Raw genomic sequence first — 20,770 nt, 5'->3', positions numbered from 1 at the left:
TGGAGTTTACTGTTGCCTGTTGGGCATATACAAAAAATAAACATTGAAAACCTCATGAACCAACTTAGGGTGACTTGTCATAACCCTCACATTATTGATTCTTACTCGAGCCAATAGAAGTAATAGTCTTCAATGTGATGGCTTGATGATGATGGACACTTCTAAAATTCTCTTGAACAATCTTTTGAATTCACTTGCTAAGATTGCAAAGGTTATATTCTATTTTTAGCAAAGCTTGGTTTGCATTGGATGCTTTTGATCCAATTTCTTCAAATATGAAATTTAAAATCTCTAACTGATAGAAAACTAAACACTCAATTGACATAACCCCAGATGTTGATAAAGAGTTTGAGTGTGAGGTGTATATTGAGAGTGTAGGTGTGAGGGTTGTATTGGAAAAAATGTGGGGTGCATTAAGATAAATTTTAATTCAAAAAGTAAAAGTAAGGTTTATCAAGTACGTATGAGGTAGTCAACAAAATATAATGTGTGAATAAAACAAAGAAAAACTAATGAAAATGTCTTGAAAATTTTGAGTTTTAATGATAAGGACAAAATAAAGGGTAAAGTGAATAGTACCATGATTGACCTTTTAATGTAAAAATGTTGTTTTTTGTTAAAGTGAACAAGACCGTGAACTTTTCGTTAAAACTCATATAAATTAATCCAAACATATATTTATGATTCATTTAAAAAAATAAAATAAGAAAATTGATGAGAAAAAAAATAATAAAAAAGAAAGGGATGGATAACCTTCTCTTTCTTCTATTCTATTTGGATAAGTTTATAACAGATCCAACGGTAGAGAATCGATCTGACTAACCATGGTTAACAGATGACCTAGAAGCCTTGGAATATAGAGCCGGTTGCAGTCCCGAAACCAGAAGTCGCCCTCTTTCGTTGTTTTAGCAGAAACAAAGAGAAAACCCAAGAGGGACAGAGAAGCTCGCTCATCAAGTTCGGAGGCAGAGAGATGTCGGACGAGGAGCACCAGTTCGAATCCAAGGCCGACGCCGGCGCATCGAAGACCTATCCCCAGCAGGCTGGTACCATCCGCAAGAATGGCTACATCGTCATCAAGGCCAGACCTTGCAAGGTTAAGTTCTTCCCTAATTTTTCGAATTCGAGATGCAATTTTTCCGGGTTTTTAGGTCAAAATTCATCTGGGTTTTGTGGTTTCGCCAGATCTTTGGTGGGGTTTCGAGTTTTGATTGAATATGTTTGCTTTGCTGTGTATTTTGTTGATTTGGTTTTGGTATTTGATTATTCATGATCTCATTGTTGTGTTGTTACTGGTGTTGATGTTGTTGAATCAGAAAGGATTGCAATTTCGTTGGTGGGAGTTTAGTGTTTTTTAATTTGTTGTTGTTACTGTTTGGCTCTCATGCTGGTGCTGGTACTCAGAGGGAGTAGTCAGTAACGAATCTTCTGGACGCAATCGACTTATCACTTAGCACACATAGTAGTATTGCGCATTCGTTTGCTACAATTATTACGGCTGGCAATTAAATCCATGGCATCTTTGTCTAGGTCTAGATTTGTTGTGTTGGGGCTTAGCACAAACGCACACACTCAGTACACGATTACAACTGGTCCTTATTGAGATCTAAAGTTTTTTGTGCTAAAACCGAAGTTCTATCGCTCATCATCCTTGTATATCATTTCTATGTGAAGGATTTATTTGATTAATCCATTCTCAGTTAAAATCATGTTTGCTCTCATTACAGGTTGTTGAAGTCTCCACCTCCAAAACTGGAAAGCACGGTCACGCTAAGTGTCACTTTGTTGCAATTGATATTTTCAATGGAAAGAAGCTTGAAGATATTGTTCCTTCGTCCCACAATTGTGATGTAATTGCTTTCTCTAAATTTGTCTTTCGTGAAATTGTGTATCTTTGTACGTGTTGTATTTCCTGGTTTTAAGTTGGATCATTCATTCTCCGCTTATTTATCATTGCTTTTTCAGGTTCCCCATGTCAACCGTACTGACTACCAGCTGATTGATATCTCTGAGGATGGCTTTGTAAGTTTTCTTGACAATTAGTTCCAAGTATGTCATCAGAAATTTTGATTGTTATGTGAATTTATGTGTGCTTCGATGGTAATGATGATACCAAAAGAAGCAAACTCGTGCACATTACGACAGTAGAATCATCTATTATTTGAGATTTTGACGCATGAATTTATCTGGGAGTTTCATGATAATTTTCTTCTCTGTTTGTGTTATGTTAACGGTTATATATTTCTTGTGACATGCATTTCTTCCATTTTGTTTGCTCTAACTGGAGTTCGACATGTTGTAGGTGAGTCTTTTGACTGAAAATGGAAACACCAAGGATGATCTGAGGCTTCCCACTGACGACAGTCTGCTTACCCAGGTATCTATCTCATCAAGCAAAAAAAAAAAAAAAACTCATTTACCGTAGGTGGTTTATTGTAATTTGCATCTCTTTTCTTCGTATTCAACTAAAGCTTTTCATTTTCTGTTTTTTTATAGATCAAGGACGGGTTTAATGATGGAAAGGATCTTGTGGTGACTGTCATGTCTGCCATGGGTGAGGAGCAGATCTGTGCCCTCAAGGACATTGGTCCGAAGAATTAAGCATGATGCTGTAGCAGTAGCTCTAGCTGATGGCAAGACGTTCTTTGCTTTTACTTTTTTCTTTGGTGGAACCATATTATCTGTGCAATGAACGTTTATTTTAAATGGTGTTTTATCTTGCCAAGCTTGTAAAAGTGATGACGCAAAAGATTTATAGCTGCCGGATCCCTTGGCAAAGGGAGCTTGCTGCATATCTATGATACTATTTCTCTGTTTTTTTTTTTTCCAACAAAAGAAAGATATTTTTATGTTTAATCATTGTTAAGGTTTATGTTCCAATGTTTCGGATGCTTTGTTTTGTTTGCTGATGCTACACATGTTGAATCGTTGTTACTGTCTTCCTTTTTTTCTTCGCAAGAGTTGAATTTCTGTTTCACTGACAATTTTATGACATCACTGGTTCGTGCTTATTTTCACTCGTTGTGGATTGACGTATAGTGCGACTTATTAGATATATTGGATCATATGGATGCAGACACTAGATTGATACTCGTGATTACGATTGTCGAGAAGAATCCTTTGCAAACGCTGATACATGTAGTCCGATTTTTTAAACAATCTTCACCGTATATTTTGCGGATACCTAGTCCCGGCCTGTTTAAGTAAAATTACGAGACAAAAGCAGAGCTATACATTTAAAAAGTATATCCTTATATCATTGGGAAGGAATATGTATGATAACCAAGTAATTCACTACGTTAGGATATGATAAACATATAAACCCAAATGAACCAGAAAACAAAATATCAGGAGGAATTTCTACTTGAAGATGCAGAGGAACTGCCATAGATGTAGCAGCCAAAGCCCCAAAACTGTAACAATCAGAGAGAGGATCTTCAACCCACTCATCGGGTCGTTTAACAATATGACAGCTGCGATGCTGGTGAGGGGAACCCTTACTGCGTTCAGCACACCGGCGAGAACGGTGGAAGATAAGAAAAGCACAGCAGTAGCCCCTAATACCCCTAACTGGAAACTGATGACACTCCAAATGAGAACAAGGTAATAAGCAGACTTACCGCCCTTGAAAATTCCGGCCTCGTTTTTCATTCCCTGAAAGTCCTTATTCACGATTACTCCGATAGTGGTGAACACAAAAGCAAAGAAAGAAACCATGACTTGCTGCTCCAACACAACATGGAAGGACCTTCTACCAAGTAGCTTCACGAAAACCAGCTCTGAAAGAGCGAAAATAAGCCCGTGGAGTGCTGATCCTAAAATATCCCACACAAATCCCAGAATGTATTGCTTATCAGTTACATTTCCATATCTGTCTGAATCTGAATCCAGAGCAATGATGGTCATAGCAGCTGTAATGATAAAAATAGCGTTTACTATCGCTGCATTAAGTTTGTTGTTCACAAGTAGGTGCCCAAATAATGCAGAAAATACTAGAGATGATGATGCAAGAAGAGAAGCGGTAGATGCTGGAAGGTAAGCATATGCATAAGCATACATGAGATTGTCAGCAGGCGCTTAGTAGACCTAGCACAATATAAGAAACAGTAAGTTTTATATTCAGGGGAGTAGGGGTCGTTTTGCAGACGAAGTACGTAGGCAATAAGATTAAAGCAGTCAGAGGCCACCCTGCTACGGCAACCCATGAAATGATCCACTTGCTAGTGCCTCCATTGGCATAATACACACGAGAAAGAAGACTCGATGCAGGAAACTGCTATAAGCATGCCCCCACTGCTAAGGACAAGGAGAATCCAATGCGAGATTGGCTTGCTTTTGTATGCTTCCCAAGCCCTTGTCTGAAAGGCAGAAACCCGGCCCCATAATGAAAGGGGAGGTTTTGGCGATTCCTCCTCCATTCTTTCCCCTGACATGAATTCACGATCATGAGAATTAAATGCATACTAAACTCATTAAACGACTATCAAGGAATTCACAGTGAAAAACTCAATCAAAACTTCATTAAAAAGGGGGAATGAAATCTTGCATCCAAACTTAAATCTTGGGATTTTAGTCCCCACAGAATGTACATGCTCGTAATCCTTTAAACCGTGCAAAAACCATGGTTTCAAACTTTCAAATTAACCACATCTCTTTCTGTTCCGCGAAAAGGAAGATTACTCGCTGCGATAAATATACGCAGTGAATGGACAACACTGAATCTACCATGAAAGTGACTATGCCACACAGATGTAGAGAAACAAGAGAAATGAGGGTGGAGGGGAAAATGCAATAGGAGAGTAGAGAAAAGAACAAGCGAAATGAAATGGTTATCAGACGGACCCTCAAGTTTGAATGTTCAATAACCAAGTTCACGCGACACCTATCTCCTGAGGCCAAACCGAACTCAAAAAGAAATTAGGAACCAAAACCAAAAGCAAACTACATCCAAACCGTCTTTCTGCAGACTGCAGTAAAGAAACCAAATACAATACCTGTACCAAACAAAATCTCTACACAAAAATTCAAAGCAAACCAACTAAAATTTACAGGAATAAACCCGATTTCCGAGCTTATGCATATCCATAAAACGAAAGCCTTCTCGTCTTGTATTCTTTTAATCTACAACTATGGCAGGTGGTTCTAATGCAGAAAACATACTAGTTGAAGCAGCTGATTCCACTGCAGGAGCAGAAAGAGGCCTACCCTTTACTCAATTTCAAGCTGTTCAGCTGAAAGATTTGAACTTCGGATGACCAAATATAACTCCAAATTTGGGTAATTTCCACTCAGCAATTTACACACTTTCTTCACAGTAATTAGCTATTTCTAGTCAATCCAATTCCAATTCTCTTAAGTTTTACACACACAAACAAAATGAAATTTTTGATTAAATTATTTAATTTCGGTCATGCATTTTTCCCAGCAACCAATCAACACCAAATCGAATACAATATATTTTTTAAAAAACCAGAAAAAAATGAAGTAAAAGTGGAGTGATTAGCGACTGACCCGACTGTAGCAGCGGCTGCATTAGTTACGATTCACAGCCAGGACCATGCATATCGCATACCTTTGATTCTGGGATAGGTTGGAAATTGAAATGGCGTACGTTTTGTATTCTGAGTTCTGACTCCTTGTGAGCTGTGAAGGAATATCTTCTATTATTTAATTTGTTTTATTATATGTTTGATTGGACAACGACAGGACACGTGTTTGGATATTCAGCCCTTTCTTAGAATATCTTATATTTGAACGTCAATTTTCATATAAACATTTTAATAACTTACGTAAAATGTACGAAATGTTAGACAATCCGTGAGTCTTATTTTTTAGAAAGTGTACTTAGCATTCCTCGTAAACTAGCCCCAAAATTTGCTAGCCCACGTGCCCATCTAAAAAGGAAAGTCCCATGAAATGATCTGAATTTTTGAGGAAATTTTCAGTTTCCCCCTCCCTCACCAACCATTCCCTCTCCCCCCATGCTTATTCAGCACCCGGTGCCAAGCCGGGCATTTGTCAGTGTTTCATTGAGTTGTGTTCATTCACGTTTAACTTGCATGTCTAATACTGATTTCGTAGCCCCTTTGCCTCCCTCTATCCTCGTCGCGTGAACCATTTGAAGAACCGTTCATCTCTCGAACCCGAAGTTGGAAAATGAGTCGAGAGCATCTTCAATTGACATGATGAGGGTGATAGCGAGAGTTCTATTGTCTACGCCATCAATGTGGTGTTTCATGTCTGTAATATTATTGGCACTTAATGTTGCGGTTGTTTTTTACTCATGCCATGAAAATTACTCCCATTAAATAGTCGTGGTTTGATTCCCTCTTGGATCAAAACTAAGATTTACGTGGGAGGGCGTGGTGGAGCGCCGGGTTGATGCGCTAGTCTCCCCGAAATTTAAGCCACACAGGTGGAACCTATTGGAGGCGGAGAAGAAGGGCACCTCCAGGCCCACCCAGCCCCCCGATACCATCTCTTGTGCTTATTAGTTTAAGTTTAGGCTTGCTCTGTACCTTATTTGTTTGCAACAAATAAGTTAATAATCTTAATTTTTAATCTACGCGATTTGAAATTCAAAGTGGAGAAAAAATTGTGTTGGGGTACCCCAACCAAAAGCATGAGCTGTCTCTATATTTTATCCCCACCTAATTTCACTACAGCGTGAGAGCTGTCATAATTATACAACCTTTATGAAATTATTTTGTTAGTGAACTCATAAGTACATTATGATCATTACATTAATAATGTGTGAATTAATTAGAAATCAATGCTGTTAAGTACAATGGCACCACAAACACAAAAGATTTACTATGTAAATTCTCTTGTTTACATCACTCATTAGATCACTTCATGGGATTAGTAGGAGAGACGGACCTTAAAAGGAGCTCTCATGTGTTGTAATCCACCTCAACTTGTAAAAAAGTTCACAAATTTTATGCTCCCGACACCCTCTTAATCCACCTTAAACTCACTCTCGAGTCTACAATCTTTCAAATGTTGAATGTTGTAGACACAAGAAGTAGAAATTTCTGGGCACGTAAGTTTTGTTCCACACACAGTATTGGGCACATTACCAATTTTTCAGTAAGCAAAGCACCACCATTGTATCTGTTTGATTCTGTTATTGGCAATATTAACTTTCTAGCAAGAATCTCCCTTAAAACTTTAATCTTTAATCCAAAGCAGTTTAATTGGAAGCTTTTAATCAAAATTTTGGTAAAGTGGTAGAGTTGCGTTTAGAGTTTTTCCATAACCAGAAAGTCTGGAAACAAATAATTATGTGTGGTGTTATCTACACACCGATTTAAATATTTATCCCTCACATATCTCTTGTTAATTTCTATCATTTAATATTTTTCAATTCATTAACTCAAATGTCGAAATTGAAAGAAATGAAAAAGGTAAAAAGAAGAGTGTATAACCCCACCCATAAGTAGATCTGACATTTTGAACCCAACCCGTTAATATTAGTATTTGGGTGAATGCTTAACGGGTGAACCCGTTAACAACCCGTTAAACCTGTTAGCACCCGTTAGTTGAGGATATTTTAGTAATTTTAGTCAAGTTTTAATAACAAAAAATAAACTCTATGCAAAAAAAAAAAATAATAATAATAATTGTTAACGGGTGAAACGAATGATCCGATAGCTTAACGGGTCGAGTTTGGATGACCCGTTAACTTAACGGATTAAGTTCGGATAACCCGTTAACTTAATGGGTCGGGTTAAACCTGATCCAAATCCAATAAACCAGATCATTTTACAGGTCTGTCCATAAGGCGCCAAAGTCCTAAAAGGTGTCGTGGCTGGTTCCGTCGATGAAGTCGAAAAGGCAATTCAGGATGCATTTCACAGGGCGGCGGTTTCACAAAGGCAAATCTGTTTCCAACTTTTTTTTAACGTGATTGACGTCAGACCACTCTGGTGCTGGGTCGGGCCAGAATCTCCTGGTTAGGCAGTCTTGGCCCAACTGATTGGGCTGGGATGGGGATGGTTATCGGGGTTCTAGGGGATTCAATTGTCCAATTGTTTTGGCAATTGGGTAGGGTGGACTTGCCCTAAATATTCTCAATAAGATGATAGAATAAAGCACATTGCCATTCACTTTTTACTTTTTTGACTTGGTACCAATATTTCACAACCACACCTTTTAATTCAGAATATACACATTCGGATTCGGTAACTTGATATTGATTTGCTCACAATTTTTTTAACTAGCTTCAATGTTCTTACAATTTAATCAGAAAGATAAGGTAATTTTTGGCGAGAGAGCACTTCATCAACATTCAGATTCGTTATTTAAAAATATATATATATTAGAGACGAATTAGCCGAGACAACACTTTATCAACCATTCTTTTTATATTATTACAAATGTGATATCCACACATCTCTTTTTACTTTTCATATACCTTCTAATTTTTCAGTCGTATGATCGGATAAATTGAAGAATATCAAATGACAGAAATTAATAGGGTGTGTGTGAGAAGTAAAAAGATATGTGTGGATAACACATCCCATATCATTATCCTAAAAGTAAAGCACTATAAACCTATACATTTTTTGTTCCTAGCTAGGGCATATTACATAGATTTTCAAAAGAATATCTATGGTTGCAAAATATCGAAACGTCCATTCTTTTGTTGACGAAGAGAAATTTATATGCGAGCAACACGCTAAATCAGTATTCCAAATATTTTATGTATCGTTATTAGGGTTAAAATATTTATGCTGTCGATATTTTCATCGAAATATTTGAACAATCAAAGATTGATATGGAAAAAAGGGGAAGGACAATCAATGAATATTCGATAATATTTACTTCTCATTACAAAAATTTTGTCAGAAACCATAGCAAATGTCAAACTTTTGAATTTTTTGAGAAATTTTTTTCAATTTTGACTTAAATTTGAATGAGTTGATATACCCATCCCATTCCAAATTTTCATCAAAGACAGCCGATATCCATTTTGATATTTCCATAAATTTTCATATCGATATTCCACCTATAGTGCTATTTTAAACACTAACCGTCATGTACTTAATTGTTCCATATAACTTGTCGGGATTGGTTTAGAATATTCTTATTGCATGTAAATTCTTCATGTGTAAACCTAACATTGAGTTTATATCAAGCAAATAAACTCGGAATTTTGACAAATAAATTGACATGCACCAGTTTCCTTGTTTGGATTCATAATCATAGGAATATAGAATTTCCGCGTGAAAGAAAGAAACTTAGAATTTGGGACCTCCAATTTCCAAGTTTAAATTCCATGTGAATATGTGTCATTTCTAAATTTCTATGAATGAGAGTTTAGAAATAATAAACTTTGTATTCAAATTCCGTTGTCCTTTTACATTAACTAAGCAAGAAAATTCACAAATTCTAAAAAATAAAATTCGATCATTTTTAAATTTCCTAGTAAAATTTCTTCATTTAAATAGAGTGTAGGCTATTCATTATAGCATATACTTAACAATCTTGAGATTTCAGAGACTGCATTGTGTATAATATATTGTCAAGAATAATTCCCACATTGATGGGAGGAGATACCTTGTATGGGCTTATAAGTAAGTTGGATTACTCCCCATATTGATGATTGGTTGTATGATGGAACCTCAACTTTTTTCAAAGTATCAAAGCAAGTTGTGCCACATGTAAAGCTAAACGGCCACACGCGCTTCACGTTATCCCGTCATATTATTCACATGTTAGGCTTGAAAAGTGATGGACCCATTAAGACATTTCATGGAAACCGAGAAAATATTCAATTATGATCCTTGCATGGACTTATAAATAAGTTATGTCACTCCCTATAATTAATTGTACAGTGAAACTTCAACTTTCTTCCTATACAACAACATTTGTGACCATTAAATATTTAAGAAAACTAATGAAAATGATTTGAAAACTTTGAATTTTAATCAAAAGGACAAAAATGTGTTATAAGTGAATAGTATTATGAGTAACTTTTTAGAGTAAAAATATCATTTTCGTTAAAAATGAACATTACTGAAAGTATTTCGTTAAAACTTTTGGATCTTTAACCGCCCATGCATACTTTTATTTTATCTAATAAACGTCATGCACTGAAACATAGAATTTCATGGGTACTATTCTAACTGGCAACAATTGTTTTAATAAAAGTGAGAACCAAATCCTTTTAAGATTTAATGCAAAAAGTGTGATCAATCAATCCTTCACGACGCATAACACGTACCAACTCTAATGCAATAAACTAATTAATCTGATTAATACAATAATACAGAGAATAAGACAATTACAGAAATGGGTCGCTGTGTCCGACACCAAACGGCAGTCTAAAGGAAACCGTCAAGTCAGCAGAACCTACGGCGATCCCCGCACCCCATATAACGGAGATATTAACGGCTTCAGTTACACCGTCATAAAAACCACCTGAGTCAACTCCAGTCAAAGACATACATATATCCCCCCACTCTTTAAAGCAAACCCTCTCTCCGCCTTTCTCTCTCCCTCCCTAATCAAACCGGTACACAGAACCCGAAACATTTCACGGTTTCGGTCCAAATTTCGGCTCGATTTCGGACACTACAAAACGCACAGCGCCAACAGTTTCGACAAACTTTACTCTCTGACAGTGACAAATCGGCCATGGCGGAGCGCCACGAGAGCTCCGATGCTCTCCCAACGGAGAAACTACACCCAAGGAAAGGAGAACAAGAAGAAGGCGGCGACGGAGACGAAGACGACGACGAAGAACGAAAGCAACGACTCGGTGAATTTCAACCCGGCGAGTTAAAGAGTTCTGTATCCGAGTTGAGGCGAACGCAATTAGAAACCCTAACGGCGCCTTCGACGCAGGAAGTTTCAGAGAACGATCAGTTTGCAGGTAAAGCTTTGTGTTTTAGGAAAACGGTGCCTTTTTTGTTTTTGTTTTGGTGGGATTATGGTGAAGGGGGGGTGATCGTGTGTGGTTGATCATGCAGGTTTGCAGCTTGAGTCCGTGTCACAGTCGATTGATGGAGCTGAATTGCAGGTTAGAAGTTCAATCATTTGAAATTTCTGAGCTTTTGATCGTTGGCTAAGTGAGTCTTAAGCATTTTTAATTGTGTGCTGTTACTGATTGCTTTGAGGGTTAGGAACTTAGGATTAGGATACTAGAGAAAATTATGGCTTGAAATGAGATTACTTTTTGTCTCGGTTGGATATTGAATGCTATGAATGCGCTTTCCATCGAGGAAGGGCAAAAACGTTTGTTGAAGTTCTTGTTTGAGGGTTGGAATCATGAATCTGAAATCCTTGTGATTACAGCCTCGTAGTTAATGTTGATTTGCAAGTGTTAATCTCTCTTATTAGGTACCAAGTAGGAAAAGCTTTGTAATCTGCTTGCTTTTTGGAGAGGCGAAGTGATGTTTGAGTAATTGGAAGAGAATCATCGAAGAGACAATTAGAAGCAAAAATTTGCATTACTGAAAGTTAGTAGCCTAGTATCACCTATTAATGGTTCAAAAGAACAAGTTTCACCTTACTACAAATCCACAGGTACCCCACATCATATCGGGAATGGGCAGGATGTATTGAACTCAAAAGAAAACGTTCAAAAGTAGGAAATTTGGCCACTCAGGGATCAGATAAGATCCGAAGAGAAAATTATTTATATTTAATGATAGATCCACTAGAAGGCAAATTCAGTTGACTCGAGATGGAATATTAGTTGCTTCACTGTATTTGATTTCCTCTTGTTCGTACTTCGATGTTAGGAGTAATAATCTTTAATGACAGAACAATGGAGATGTGACCTATATGCATGGTGTGTACCCGAAGTACGTGTTAATCAATTTATACTAACAAGTGTCTGAAGATTAAGAGAATCTTTGATAAATCAGTAGCCAAGCATTTAGTGTATGTATACTTCAGCTCATGTGAAAGAACCTCCGCTATCTTATGGCTTTTATAACTGTCTTCTTATGTATTCTTTGGTGGGAGGAGCATTGAAACTTTATTGACCTTACATCATCTCATTCAGACCTCTAACAGTCTAACTTGAGGCATGGGTTTATATGCATCTTGTATAACATCGTTTGAATTTGGTGCAACTCCAGAATAGTACACCTCTTGTTATTAAAAGTCAAACCTCTAGTTCCCTACATTGTGGTTGTGTAATCATTTTCGTTGTTATTTCTCAGGAGCAACTTGGGCTGAGCCACCAGGAAATTTTGGCAAGTGTAACGAACCAAGATATTCAGATTCAGAAGCAAAGTCAGTCTCAGTTGACTGTTTGTCCAACTCTGTTTTCAGAACTATCTCCAACTTCTGTCACTCAATCCATTTCATCTGCTCCAAGCCCAATTCTAATAGAACAAAGAGTTCCTCATGGAAAGACATCTGCTTCAGATGGTTACAACTGGCGGAAATATGGTCAGAAGCAAGTAAAGAGCCCTCAAGGTTCTCGAAGCTATTATAGGTGCACATATTCTGAGTGTTATGCCAAGAAAATAGAATGCTGTGATCACTCAGGCCATGTAACAGATATTGTTTACAAAAGCCAACATACTCATGATCCCCCTCGGAAAAGTATCTGCATAAAGGAGAATAAGCTTGCACTATCTGCTGAGTGTGTAAGATATAGTGTTGTTCCTGCAGAACATTCCTGCCGAACAGTTAATGATTCAGAGGTGTCCACATCTTCAAAAGAACCTATTCAAGAAACACCATCAGTTCCTGAAAGAAAACGGCAGAGCACAAGTGACTCTGATGATAATGGCGATGTTAAAATCAAGGAGGAGAATGGTGATGGTGATGAGCCAGAACCCAAACGAAGGCAAGTTTACCTGTAGATTTTGTTTTCTTTCACACCCCCCCCTGTATTTTATACCATACTTGTTGAAAGGAGTATGTTACCTGGTTCTAATGCTCTCCTTATTGATAACCAGAATGAAGAAAAGCAAATCAGAATATTCTGCTTCTCTCTCAAAACCTGGCAAGAAACCTAAATTTGTTGTGCATGCGGCTGGGGATGTTGGAATATCAGGTGATGGATACAGATGGCGCAAATATGGACAGAAGATGGTGAAAGGAAATCCTCATCCCAGGTGCATTCCTATTTCCTTCACTTTTTCTTCCTTGGTAGTTTGATATTAGCCTAATTAATCAGCGTCTGGGGTTTAAATTCATTATTTATGTGGTTAAATGATGTTCAATATGCGTCATTTTTACATAAACTTCATCTTTCCTTTGTGCAAGGTGTTTGCTTTAAAACTTCAAAGCGCAGGTAATTTGCGAAAGATACATTCTGAATAACTCGAAAATGCATTGATCCAATTAGTAATTGACTCTTAAGCAATCTTAGTTGGTTCCATTTTTTGTTTATTTGCATTTCTAAGAAGTAAGCGCAGCATAAATGATATTCATCAAAGAATGCTTTAATGCATTTTGTGGCATCTCTAATCAAATGAAGCTTTTGTTATAAAGGAGATCTGCCACTGTAGATGTACAAGTAAAAAAATAGTGAAAGAAATCTATTCAGAGCTGGCATTCGGAGCTTTATAATTAAATACTACATGTAGTCTTCCTTTGATTTTGATCAAGTATTGTATTTTTTTTTTTCAGGAACTACTACAGATGTACTTCTGCTGGGTGTCCAGTTCGGAAGCACATTGAAACAGCCGTAGATAACACAAGTGCTGTAATTATAACATACAGGGGGGTACATGACCATGACATGCCTGTCCCAAAGAAGCGACATGGCCCTCCGAGCGCTCCTCTTGTTGCTGCTGCCGCTCCTGCTTCCATGAACAATTTGCATATCAAGAAGACCGATACAGACCCAAACCAAATTTCTTCAACCCAGTGGTCGGTGGACACAGGAGGAGAATTGACGGGTGAGGCCTTCGACCTCGGAGGTGAGAAGGCAATGGAATCGGCTCGAACACTTCTGAGCATTGGATTTGAAATAAAGCATTGCTGAAAGCTCCCTTGGTGGCCCAAGGACTAGTAAAGAACACCATCGACCGGGCTTGTCTCTCTCTCTCTCTCTCTCTCTCTCTCTCTTTTATAAAAGCTGCAGTGTATTTATATAGCATTATGAGTTATCAGATTGGCAGGTTTGATTTTTTTCCCCTTTTTTCTTGGTGGTGTTTTTCACCTTTCAGATGTAGTTTAATAGTGCATAGTTGTGTAGATTTGGTACTGTACACCCTTGCATCTTGTTTTAAATAGGCTGATGGCAGTGAAACAATATAGAAATCGGGGTCATTCATTTATAAATTCAATTCGAGCACGTGCATATCGTATCAAGCGAGAAAAACTTGGGTATAGGCAGCTTGATTAGCTTGATGGTTAGACCCGTCTCACTCTTGTGAGAGTGGCCTGACCAGCCATCCCTACCAAATACTTGATTTGGTCAAGTCCTTGAGGTAAAAAGTTGGGATGTGGTTTGCCCTCGGATGCCGTTCTTTCTTTTTCAATTTTTCATCATCAACCAGTCGTTATCTCAATTTGCCCAATTTGCCCAATTTGGTGGCATTCATAGAATAAAAATGAAACCAGAGGCAGGAGGCAGACGCGTTTCTTAAACAGTCTGCATCCACGGCTCGACAAAATTTAGTACTTGCCTTAGTGAAAAGTGAGCAAAGGTTTGAAATTTTAATTCAGATTTGAACTCATACCGCATACATTATTTGGAGGCACCAGTTTTGTTTTGACGAACTGTTTGACCTGGAGATTAAAAGTACCATGCAGCCTCATGTGGTGTAGCTGCACGAGGAGGGGGATCAGTCTGAGCTACCATATTATTTACCATCTTCACATTATATATATATATATATATATAAAAGTAGAACCGAACAAGACCCATTGACACCCCTACTTGACTACTTGAGATAAAAAGAGTGGTGCCGCACATTTTGGGTGATGTTGGTTGGACGCAGCAAATTTTCCTGTCCCAACTGTGCTACAGATCATTGTCAATTTGTCACCACTACCAGCTGTCAACCACGACTTTCAGTTCAAAACTAAAACCTCGAGCACTTTTGTAGTATGCTACGATGTATCTTATATACTGGTATTTTTGCAGCTACTAAATCCTTGGTTGAAGTACAGACATAATCTAACACCAAAACTTGAGTGAATAAAATACCTCGGAGCATAGTAGAAATTTTGAAAGTATAATTCAGATTGTGAAGCATTGTACAGTATTTAATTAAGTTGATTTTACCTTTTTTTTAATTAATTAATACCCAAATCTGGTTTTAAAGAGATTCTAATAACTAATATCTTTAACTGTACAAAAAGTTGCATGCTGGTTTTGGAAGGCTCCCTCAAGCAACAGCACAATCACCAGTTTAATTTTAATCCACTTCAGTAATCTACATTGCCAAAATCCATATTTTGCTTCAGAATTTCATTAATTACACACATAACCCTCTTCACTACTACTCAATACAAAGAGTAGCTCTGAATCGGTCGATGCGGCTTAACTGATGATTGAACCCTGCTGAGCTGATCAAAGGCATGGCCTTTCATAAGTCCGACGAGAAACTCAGCTTGTCTATGGCGACGGATAACTCTGATTCTATCCCGTTCTCCGTTTTCTTCCCAGCCTCGTCCTTGACTGCCGTTCTCTCCGTCCCCTTCCGCAGCGTTAACACATTCCTGGAATCTGAAGCAACTAACGAGATGGTCATTTGTGATTCCGGCGACCTGCATGAAGGAGTAAATGACAGTGGGCCCGACACTCCGGAACCCTCTTCTCACAAGGTCTTTGCTTATGACGTCTGCTTTTGGAGTTTTAACCGGAACCTGCCGAGGATACCTGAATCGGCTCTCGATGGGCTTGTTATTCACAAAGCTCCAGATGTACTTGTCAAATGACCCAAACTCCTCTATGACCTGGCATCAGCAAAACCTGCAAAAAGTTAGTTGCAATGATAGAGATTAAAGAAATGTGCAATCATGGCTACAGTAAAAAGGGTTTCGGACAGCGATTAAACGGTTGGAAACTTGTCGGAGTTAAATAAGTGAATTCAGGACTAAGTAATGAAGCAAGCTGGCATGCTGAAGATGGGGAATGATTAGGTTGGATGAGCAATTGTTGAGGTATGATGGAAGGTAAGGCTTCTTCAAAGGATGATAGAACAACAACTTGTCCTATATGTGTGATACAAATAACAGAGATGTTCAGGACCACAATTCAACTACTTTTTTCACCTAACCTACCTGATCAAATAATCACCAAACACTCATTATATGCCATTTAATTGATTGCACAAACAACAGAAAACATGCGGGTCCCCGCGTATATACCGGGAAAAACTCAGCGAATGGGGCTATTTGGCTTGTGGAGAGAAATTTTTTTTTGAGTGTGGTGCTAACACAAACTCTTAGTGTTGCTAATCCACATGTTATAGCAATATGGTTGATAGCATTACAAAATAGATCCATGTGTTCAAACATGAGTGGATCATGATGGTGTGAGTGTCAGCCCAAACAATTACTCACAGAGTGATGCATAAATAATACAACTAATACAAATATACTACTTGCCATGTTTACTTTGCTTAAGTTTGGGTATCATTGAAAAGGTAATTTTGCGATGGATAAGCATACAGGTGAGATTCCTAATACTTTCCCCACACGAGTTAGCGGTGATTTACTAAGCTGGAACAAGCGTGCATCCGCTGCAATTCAATCTCATACAATGATATAAGGAAATGAACATGTACCTTGGTTGTTTGACGTGCATTCTCAATGATAGCACGCAATTTCAGTTCAGACAATAGGGAACTTGCAGCACTTCCTGGTGATATAAGCTTCTTCTCATTCAATTTTGAGACGGCAATGGGATCAAAATCTGCAAAAACTTCCCTGCAATAAAGAAGTGTGTCAATTATTAAAGGCCATTCAACAGGGAAGGGACCATCACTGAAAAGGCCCCAACATTTTGTACAGAATATAATTCAGGGTAAGTTGGTTGGTAAATAGAAAAGATAACTTTCACAGGGACAGTACCTAAAGATGTGCTTTTTGCTTAAAATGGCAGGCCATGAAAGCTCGGCCAAAGCACCTGATAGGACCAGAAGCTCAAACAGTTTCCTGCATGTGGTCAAGAAGATTAAGGAAATGACAGTGAAGTATATTTTTATGAAGTCATAGTCGTCACTGTCAACATATATGCAGATAGTGTTGCTATGACTTACTTGTCATCGTGTACTGGAAGCCCCCATTCTTCATCATGAAAAGCAGCATAACATGGATCTGCTTCAACATACCAGGCTCTATCAGAATATAAATATCCAAAAGAAGAATACCAAGCCATGTAGAAAATCCTATTTGATTCAACCATACATAATGAGTCTCTAAGCTAACATAAATGTAATTCCACCTCCACAAAACTTAGCATGGCTTATCTTACCCCTCCTCTTTGGTTGGAGTCACGGGACAAAGCACACAATAAACAGAAATGCACAACTATCACAAATTGTTTACTTCTGCAGTTATATATCTGTTTTCTATCATTCATGCACTAATAATGTGCAATGCAAATTATTCATAACAATGACACAAAATCAAAATAATAGCCACTAAGTGACTACAATTTTTTTGGCTTGGACATCAAAACAACAGTGTAGTTATACTCATTTGATATCTCATACAAAACTTTGAGGAGAGTAATCCAAGTAAGACTTAAACATAATTACTTAGATCAACCAAATTTATTTAAAATTGCCTATTAACGAACCTTATGCTCCCTTAACTTGGAGCTCTTCTTTCTAAGGTACAAACTGCTTTTATCTTGTTGGAGTACGAACTGCATCCTAGTCATTTTGGTTTTGAACTAATGCTAACTCGTGTCTACATCACCAAGTCTAATCTTAAATCAGAGTGGGAATGGGGTGTACAGAATAAATTGACTACACTTTGCTGAATTATGAACTAAATCATGACAGTCCTACTGCTAGTCTAAAACGTGCCCCAAATTAGCATTTCGGTCAGTAAATTCCGCACAAATTTTCCAAAGGCAAGCCCAAGATGATATAAAGCAGTACAGGATGTGACATATACTCTAGAAATCCAAATGGTATGCTTTACCAGATAAGAATATATCAAGAGAAGATTTACATTACTAACTAGAAAAACATAACCAATTCACCAACGCAAACAGTTTGACTAGAATGAAAGAAATGAAAACGGACCAGCATTTGGCGTCACCCAAGCGCATCTCTTCTTAGACTGTGAACCATCAGGAGGAGAGTCCAATCCACCATCAGAAACCACACTTCTTGGCTTTGAAACATACTGCTTCCTCCTACTCCCTACACTATTTGACCGAATCAGCCTACCTGTAGATGCTCTACTTTGAAACGAATCCGTAGAGGCATCTGATGAACAAGAAGCATTCAGCGAAAAATTAGAGTGCAATAGCTGCTCGTGCCGACGAAGCACTGAATGAACCTTGGGTGAATGCGGTTGAGGAGAGGTAGTCAGCATTGGAGATTGATGGGTTTTCTTCTCTTCAGCTGATGAAACCTCCTCGCTGAATTTCTCAGCCTTTCTCAGTGGTTTTGAAGCCGGTTTTCGCGCACTGAACGTCCCTGCCTTGTTCCCAGCAGGTCCAAGCACTGGCCTTGACTCTGAATCGGCCACATTGATAGACCTTACTCTTGGAGCTCCTGACATCGATGTCACTCCTTTGGTCCAAATTCTCCAAAGATCTCAGCTTTACTACACCAATAAAACTACGGAATGAACCCGACTATGAATTTGCCCGAGCCGCCTCAAATTATCGAAAACCCATCTTGGAAATTCACTGAAACCCAGTTTCTCTCACTTTCAAAAGCTCAAATCACCAGAAAAACCATGACAGCATATAGATTTGACACTTGCACTAGCTACATTCATTCACTTTGCTCTTCAAAGTTACACTCCTACCAACCCTTTGGGTCCATCCACATTCAAATCATCAAAATTTCACCAATCAAATATCTCAAACCCCACTCACAGAAACCAACTAAAACCCCCATTTTTTCAAAAACCCAGATTCCAATATGCCCAAAATACCTAAGAAATTCAAAACCCACTTACAATTTCGCAGAAATCAATAGAAAGAAAAATAGGTTCACCTTGTGATGCCAAAGCTACGGCTTTATATATGAGCTTCCAAATAGTCTCGAAACCCAGAGATTGCCACTCTGCACTTCTGTGAAAAATGAACTATCTGAAAGAAATCAGACAGTAAAGCATAAGTTTTTAAAACGAAACCGGTGTCGTTTGGTCACTGCAACACCTGGAGAGAGTAAAGCAGACACAAAAGACAGTGGTCCCTTTGCAATTCCCATGCTTTCTTCACTTTCCGGGAAATAAAGAAAGTTTCCGGGAAAATGCGGGAAGGTGGGTTTTGTGAGGAGTGAGGAGTGAGGAGAAAAACTGGTTTCGATCTGCAGGAATTGAAATTTTCCTCTCCCTGAATTTGTACAGAGATAGAGAGAGACAATGAGAGCAAAAGACAGAGAGAGAGAGAGAGAGTGAAGGATTGTCGTGTTTTGTTTCTCGTCGGGTGACCTAACGAGCCGGTTTGAGGTTGCATTTTACCGGTTGTTGCCCGGTAAACTTGATCGCCTGCCGCGCTCAAATTACCATTCTTTTTTTTTTTTTTTTTTAATCTGATCTTTGAGTAGAATAAATAAAGAAAAAAACAAAGTAGTGAAAAAAATATGAGTTCAAAGGAGTTGATATCCTTTATGTCTCTGAGTACAGAGTTCAAAGATTAAGAGATCTTGATCGTCCATTTTAAATTATGGGATTCTCATCAGCTTATTTCATTAATCTACCTCATACAAACTAAAAGTCTGAATCCGTATCTCTTTTTAACGGTCTAAATCTCTTAATCTTTAGACACTGGACATAAAGATTCAAAGAGAATCACAATGAAAAGGAGAAAAGTATTTGCATAATAAAAAAATAAGTGTCAGGAAATCATTTTGTTTTTATGAAAGTTAACGTGAAACATGTAACTAGATTTGTTTATTGAAGTTTGAACTATTTATCATTTGAGTTAAGTTTTGTAGTGTGAGTTTGTAACTAAATATGTTATTAAGTGATTAGATAAAATGAACTAAGACAAGTAGATGATGAAGTGGTCATAGTCTATTTGCTTTTTTATTTGCTCACTACTCTATTTATCATCGTTGTATAAGTTTAAATTTCGAGATTTATATATAGACACAAATCTCAAAATTTAAATTCATCAAATGATAATAAATAAGATGATGAGCAATATCATACCTGACGATGGTAAACAAAAATGCACCTCAGTCAAAAAGTTGGAATTCAACTATTTGTTATATTGAAAAAAAAAAACTCAAATACCCAATTATTTAAATAGCACACTTCACCCTCAAAACTTATCACTAAATATAAAATTCAAGAGTTTCTACTATTTTAATGGAAAGCTATTCTTTTAGGTTTATTCTTATTCTCTTTAGCAGGTAGAAGCAATCATTGACTTTTTAGCTCAATGAAAACACCTAAATAAAGTCTACAAAATACCATACAAAAGGTAGAATTTTTTTTTATTTTTAAATAAACGATATTTTACATTAAATTAACAAATTGCGAGAAAATGGATTTAAACTCGAACATATAAAATATTTCATATGCTTTATTTAATGTGACTAAACTACAAACATAAAATATATTGCCTTATCTACCCTAAAAATAAAACGTGAAGATGGGCCAAAGCTGCAAGCAAGTAGTAGACAGACTGAGGCTTCTACTGTTTTGC

General features: G+C 37.6%; 4 protein-coding genes across 4 annotated transcripts; 2 read left to right on the top strand and 2 right to left on the bottom strand.

Annotated features, from left to right (window-relative positions):
* The first annotated feature begins 882 nt into the window (after window positions 1-882).
* On the top strand, window positions 883-2,856 carry LOC103949074 (eukaryotic translation initiation factor 5A-2). Its single transcript, XM_009360171.3, has 5 exons — window positions 883-1,096; window positions 1,728-1,850; window positions 1,966-2,022; window positions 2,303-2,377; window positions 2,497-2,856. The coding sequence occupies exons 1-5, from the start codon at window positions 974-976 to the stop codon at window positions 2,599-2,601; spliced, it is 483 nt and encodes a 160-aa protein (XP_009358446.1). The 5' UTR covers window positions 883-973; the 3' UTR covers window positions 2,602-2,856.
* A 375-nt stretch (window positions 2,857-3,231) lies between these two features.
* Window positions 3,232-5,643, bottom strand: LOC103949073 (probable purine permease 5). The gene is given in 5 exon segments (XM_009360170.3): window positions 3,232-3,413; window positions 3,415-4,071; window positions 4,073-4,273; window positions 4,275-4,426; window positions 5,512-5,643. Coding segments are annotated over 5 exon segments (1,098 nt in total). The 5' UTR covers window positions 5,534-5,643; the 3' UTR covers window positions 3,232-3,347.
* Window positions 5,644-10,461: 4,818 nt separating this feature from the next.
* On the top strand, window positions 10,462-14,269 carry LOC103949072 (probable WRKY transcription factor 32). Its single transcript, XM_048584278.1, has 5 exons — window positions 10,462-10,879; window positions 10,977-11,026; window positions 12,177-12,811; window positions 12,924-13,082; window positions 13,600-14,269. Exons 1-5 carry the CDS (start codon window positions 10,642-10,644, stop codon window positions 13,955-13,957), a joined length of 1,440 nt encoding a protein of 479 aa, XP_048440235.1. The 5' UTR covers window positions 10,462-10,641; the 3' UTR covers window positions 13,958-14,269.
* A 1,039-nt stretch (window positions 14,270-15,308) lies between these two features.
* Window positions 15,309-19,508, bottom strand: LOC103949071. Its single transcript, XM_009360166.3, is given in 6 exon segments — window positions 15,309-15,602; window positions 15,604-15,879; window positions 16,713-16,854; window positions 16,999-17,082; window positions 17,187-17,244; window positions 18,183-19,508. Coding segments are annotated over 6 exon segments (1,137 nt in total). The 5' UTR covers window positions 18,667-19,508; the 3' UTR covers window positions 15,309-15,509.
* Between the last annotated feature and the right edge of the window lie 1,262 nt (window positions 19,509-20,770).

This window comes from the organism of the source record quoted next, unplaced genomic scaffold (assembly GCF_019419815.1).
Source record: "Pyrus x bretschneideri cultivar Hongxiangsu unplaced genomic scaffold, Pyrus_bretschneideri_v1 Contig1, whole genome shotgun sequence".
Lineage (NCBI taxonomy): Eukaryota > Viridiplantae > Streptophyta > Magnoliopsida > Rosales > Rosaceae > Pyrus > Pyrus x bretschneideri.
Note: the sequence above shows the minus strand (reverse complement) of the source record. Positions and strands in the feature narration are given on the sequence as shown.

Excerpts from the sequence above, each read along its gene's own strand:
- LOC103949072 (XM_048584278.1), top strand. The coding sequence starts at position 10,642 with ATGGCGGAGCGCCACGAGAGCTCCGATGCTCTCCCAACGGAGAAACTA. Across the intron at positions 10,880-10,976 it reads AGAGAACGATCAGTTTGCAG|GTTTGCAGCTTGAGTCCGTG; the intron begins GTAAAGCTTTGT and ends TTGATCATGCAG. Across the intron at positions 13,083-13,599 it reads AAAGGAAATCCTCATCCCAG|GAACTACTACAGATGTACTT; the intron begins GTGCATTCCTAT and ends TTTTTTTTTCAG.
- LOC103949074 (XM_009360171.3), top strand. The coding sequence starts at position 974 with ATGTCGGACGAGGAGCACCAGTTCGAATCCAAGGCCGACGCCGGCGCA. Across the intron at positions 1,851-1,965 it reads CTTCGTCCCACAATTGTGAT|GTTCCCCATGTCAACCGTAC; the intron begins GTAATTGCTTTC and ends TTGCTTTTTCAG. Across the intron at positions 2,378-2,496 it reads ACGACAGTCTGCTTACCCAG|ATCAAGGACGGGTTTAATGA; the intron begins GTATCTATCTCA and ends GTTTTTTTATAG.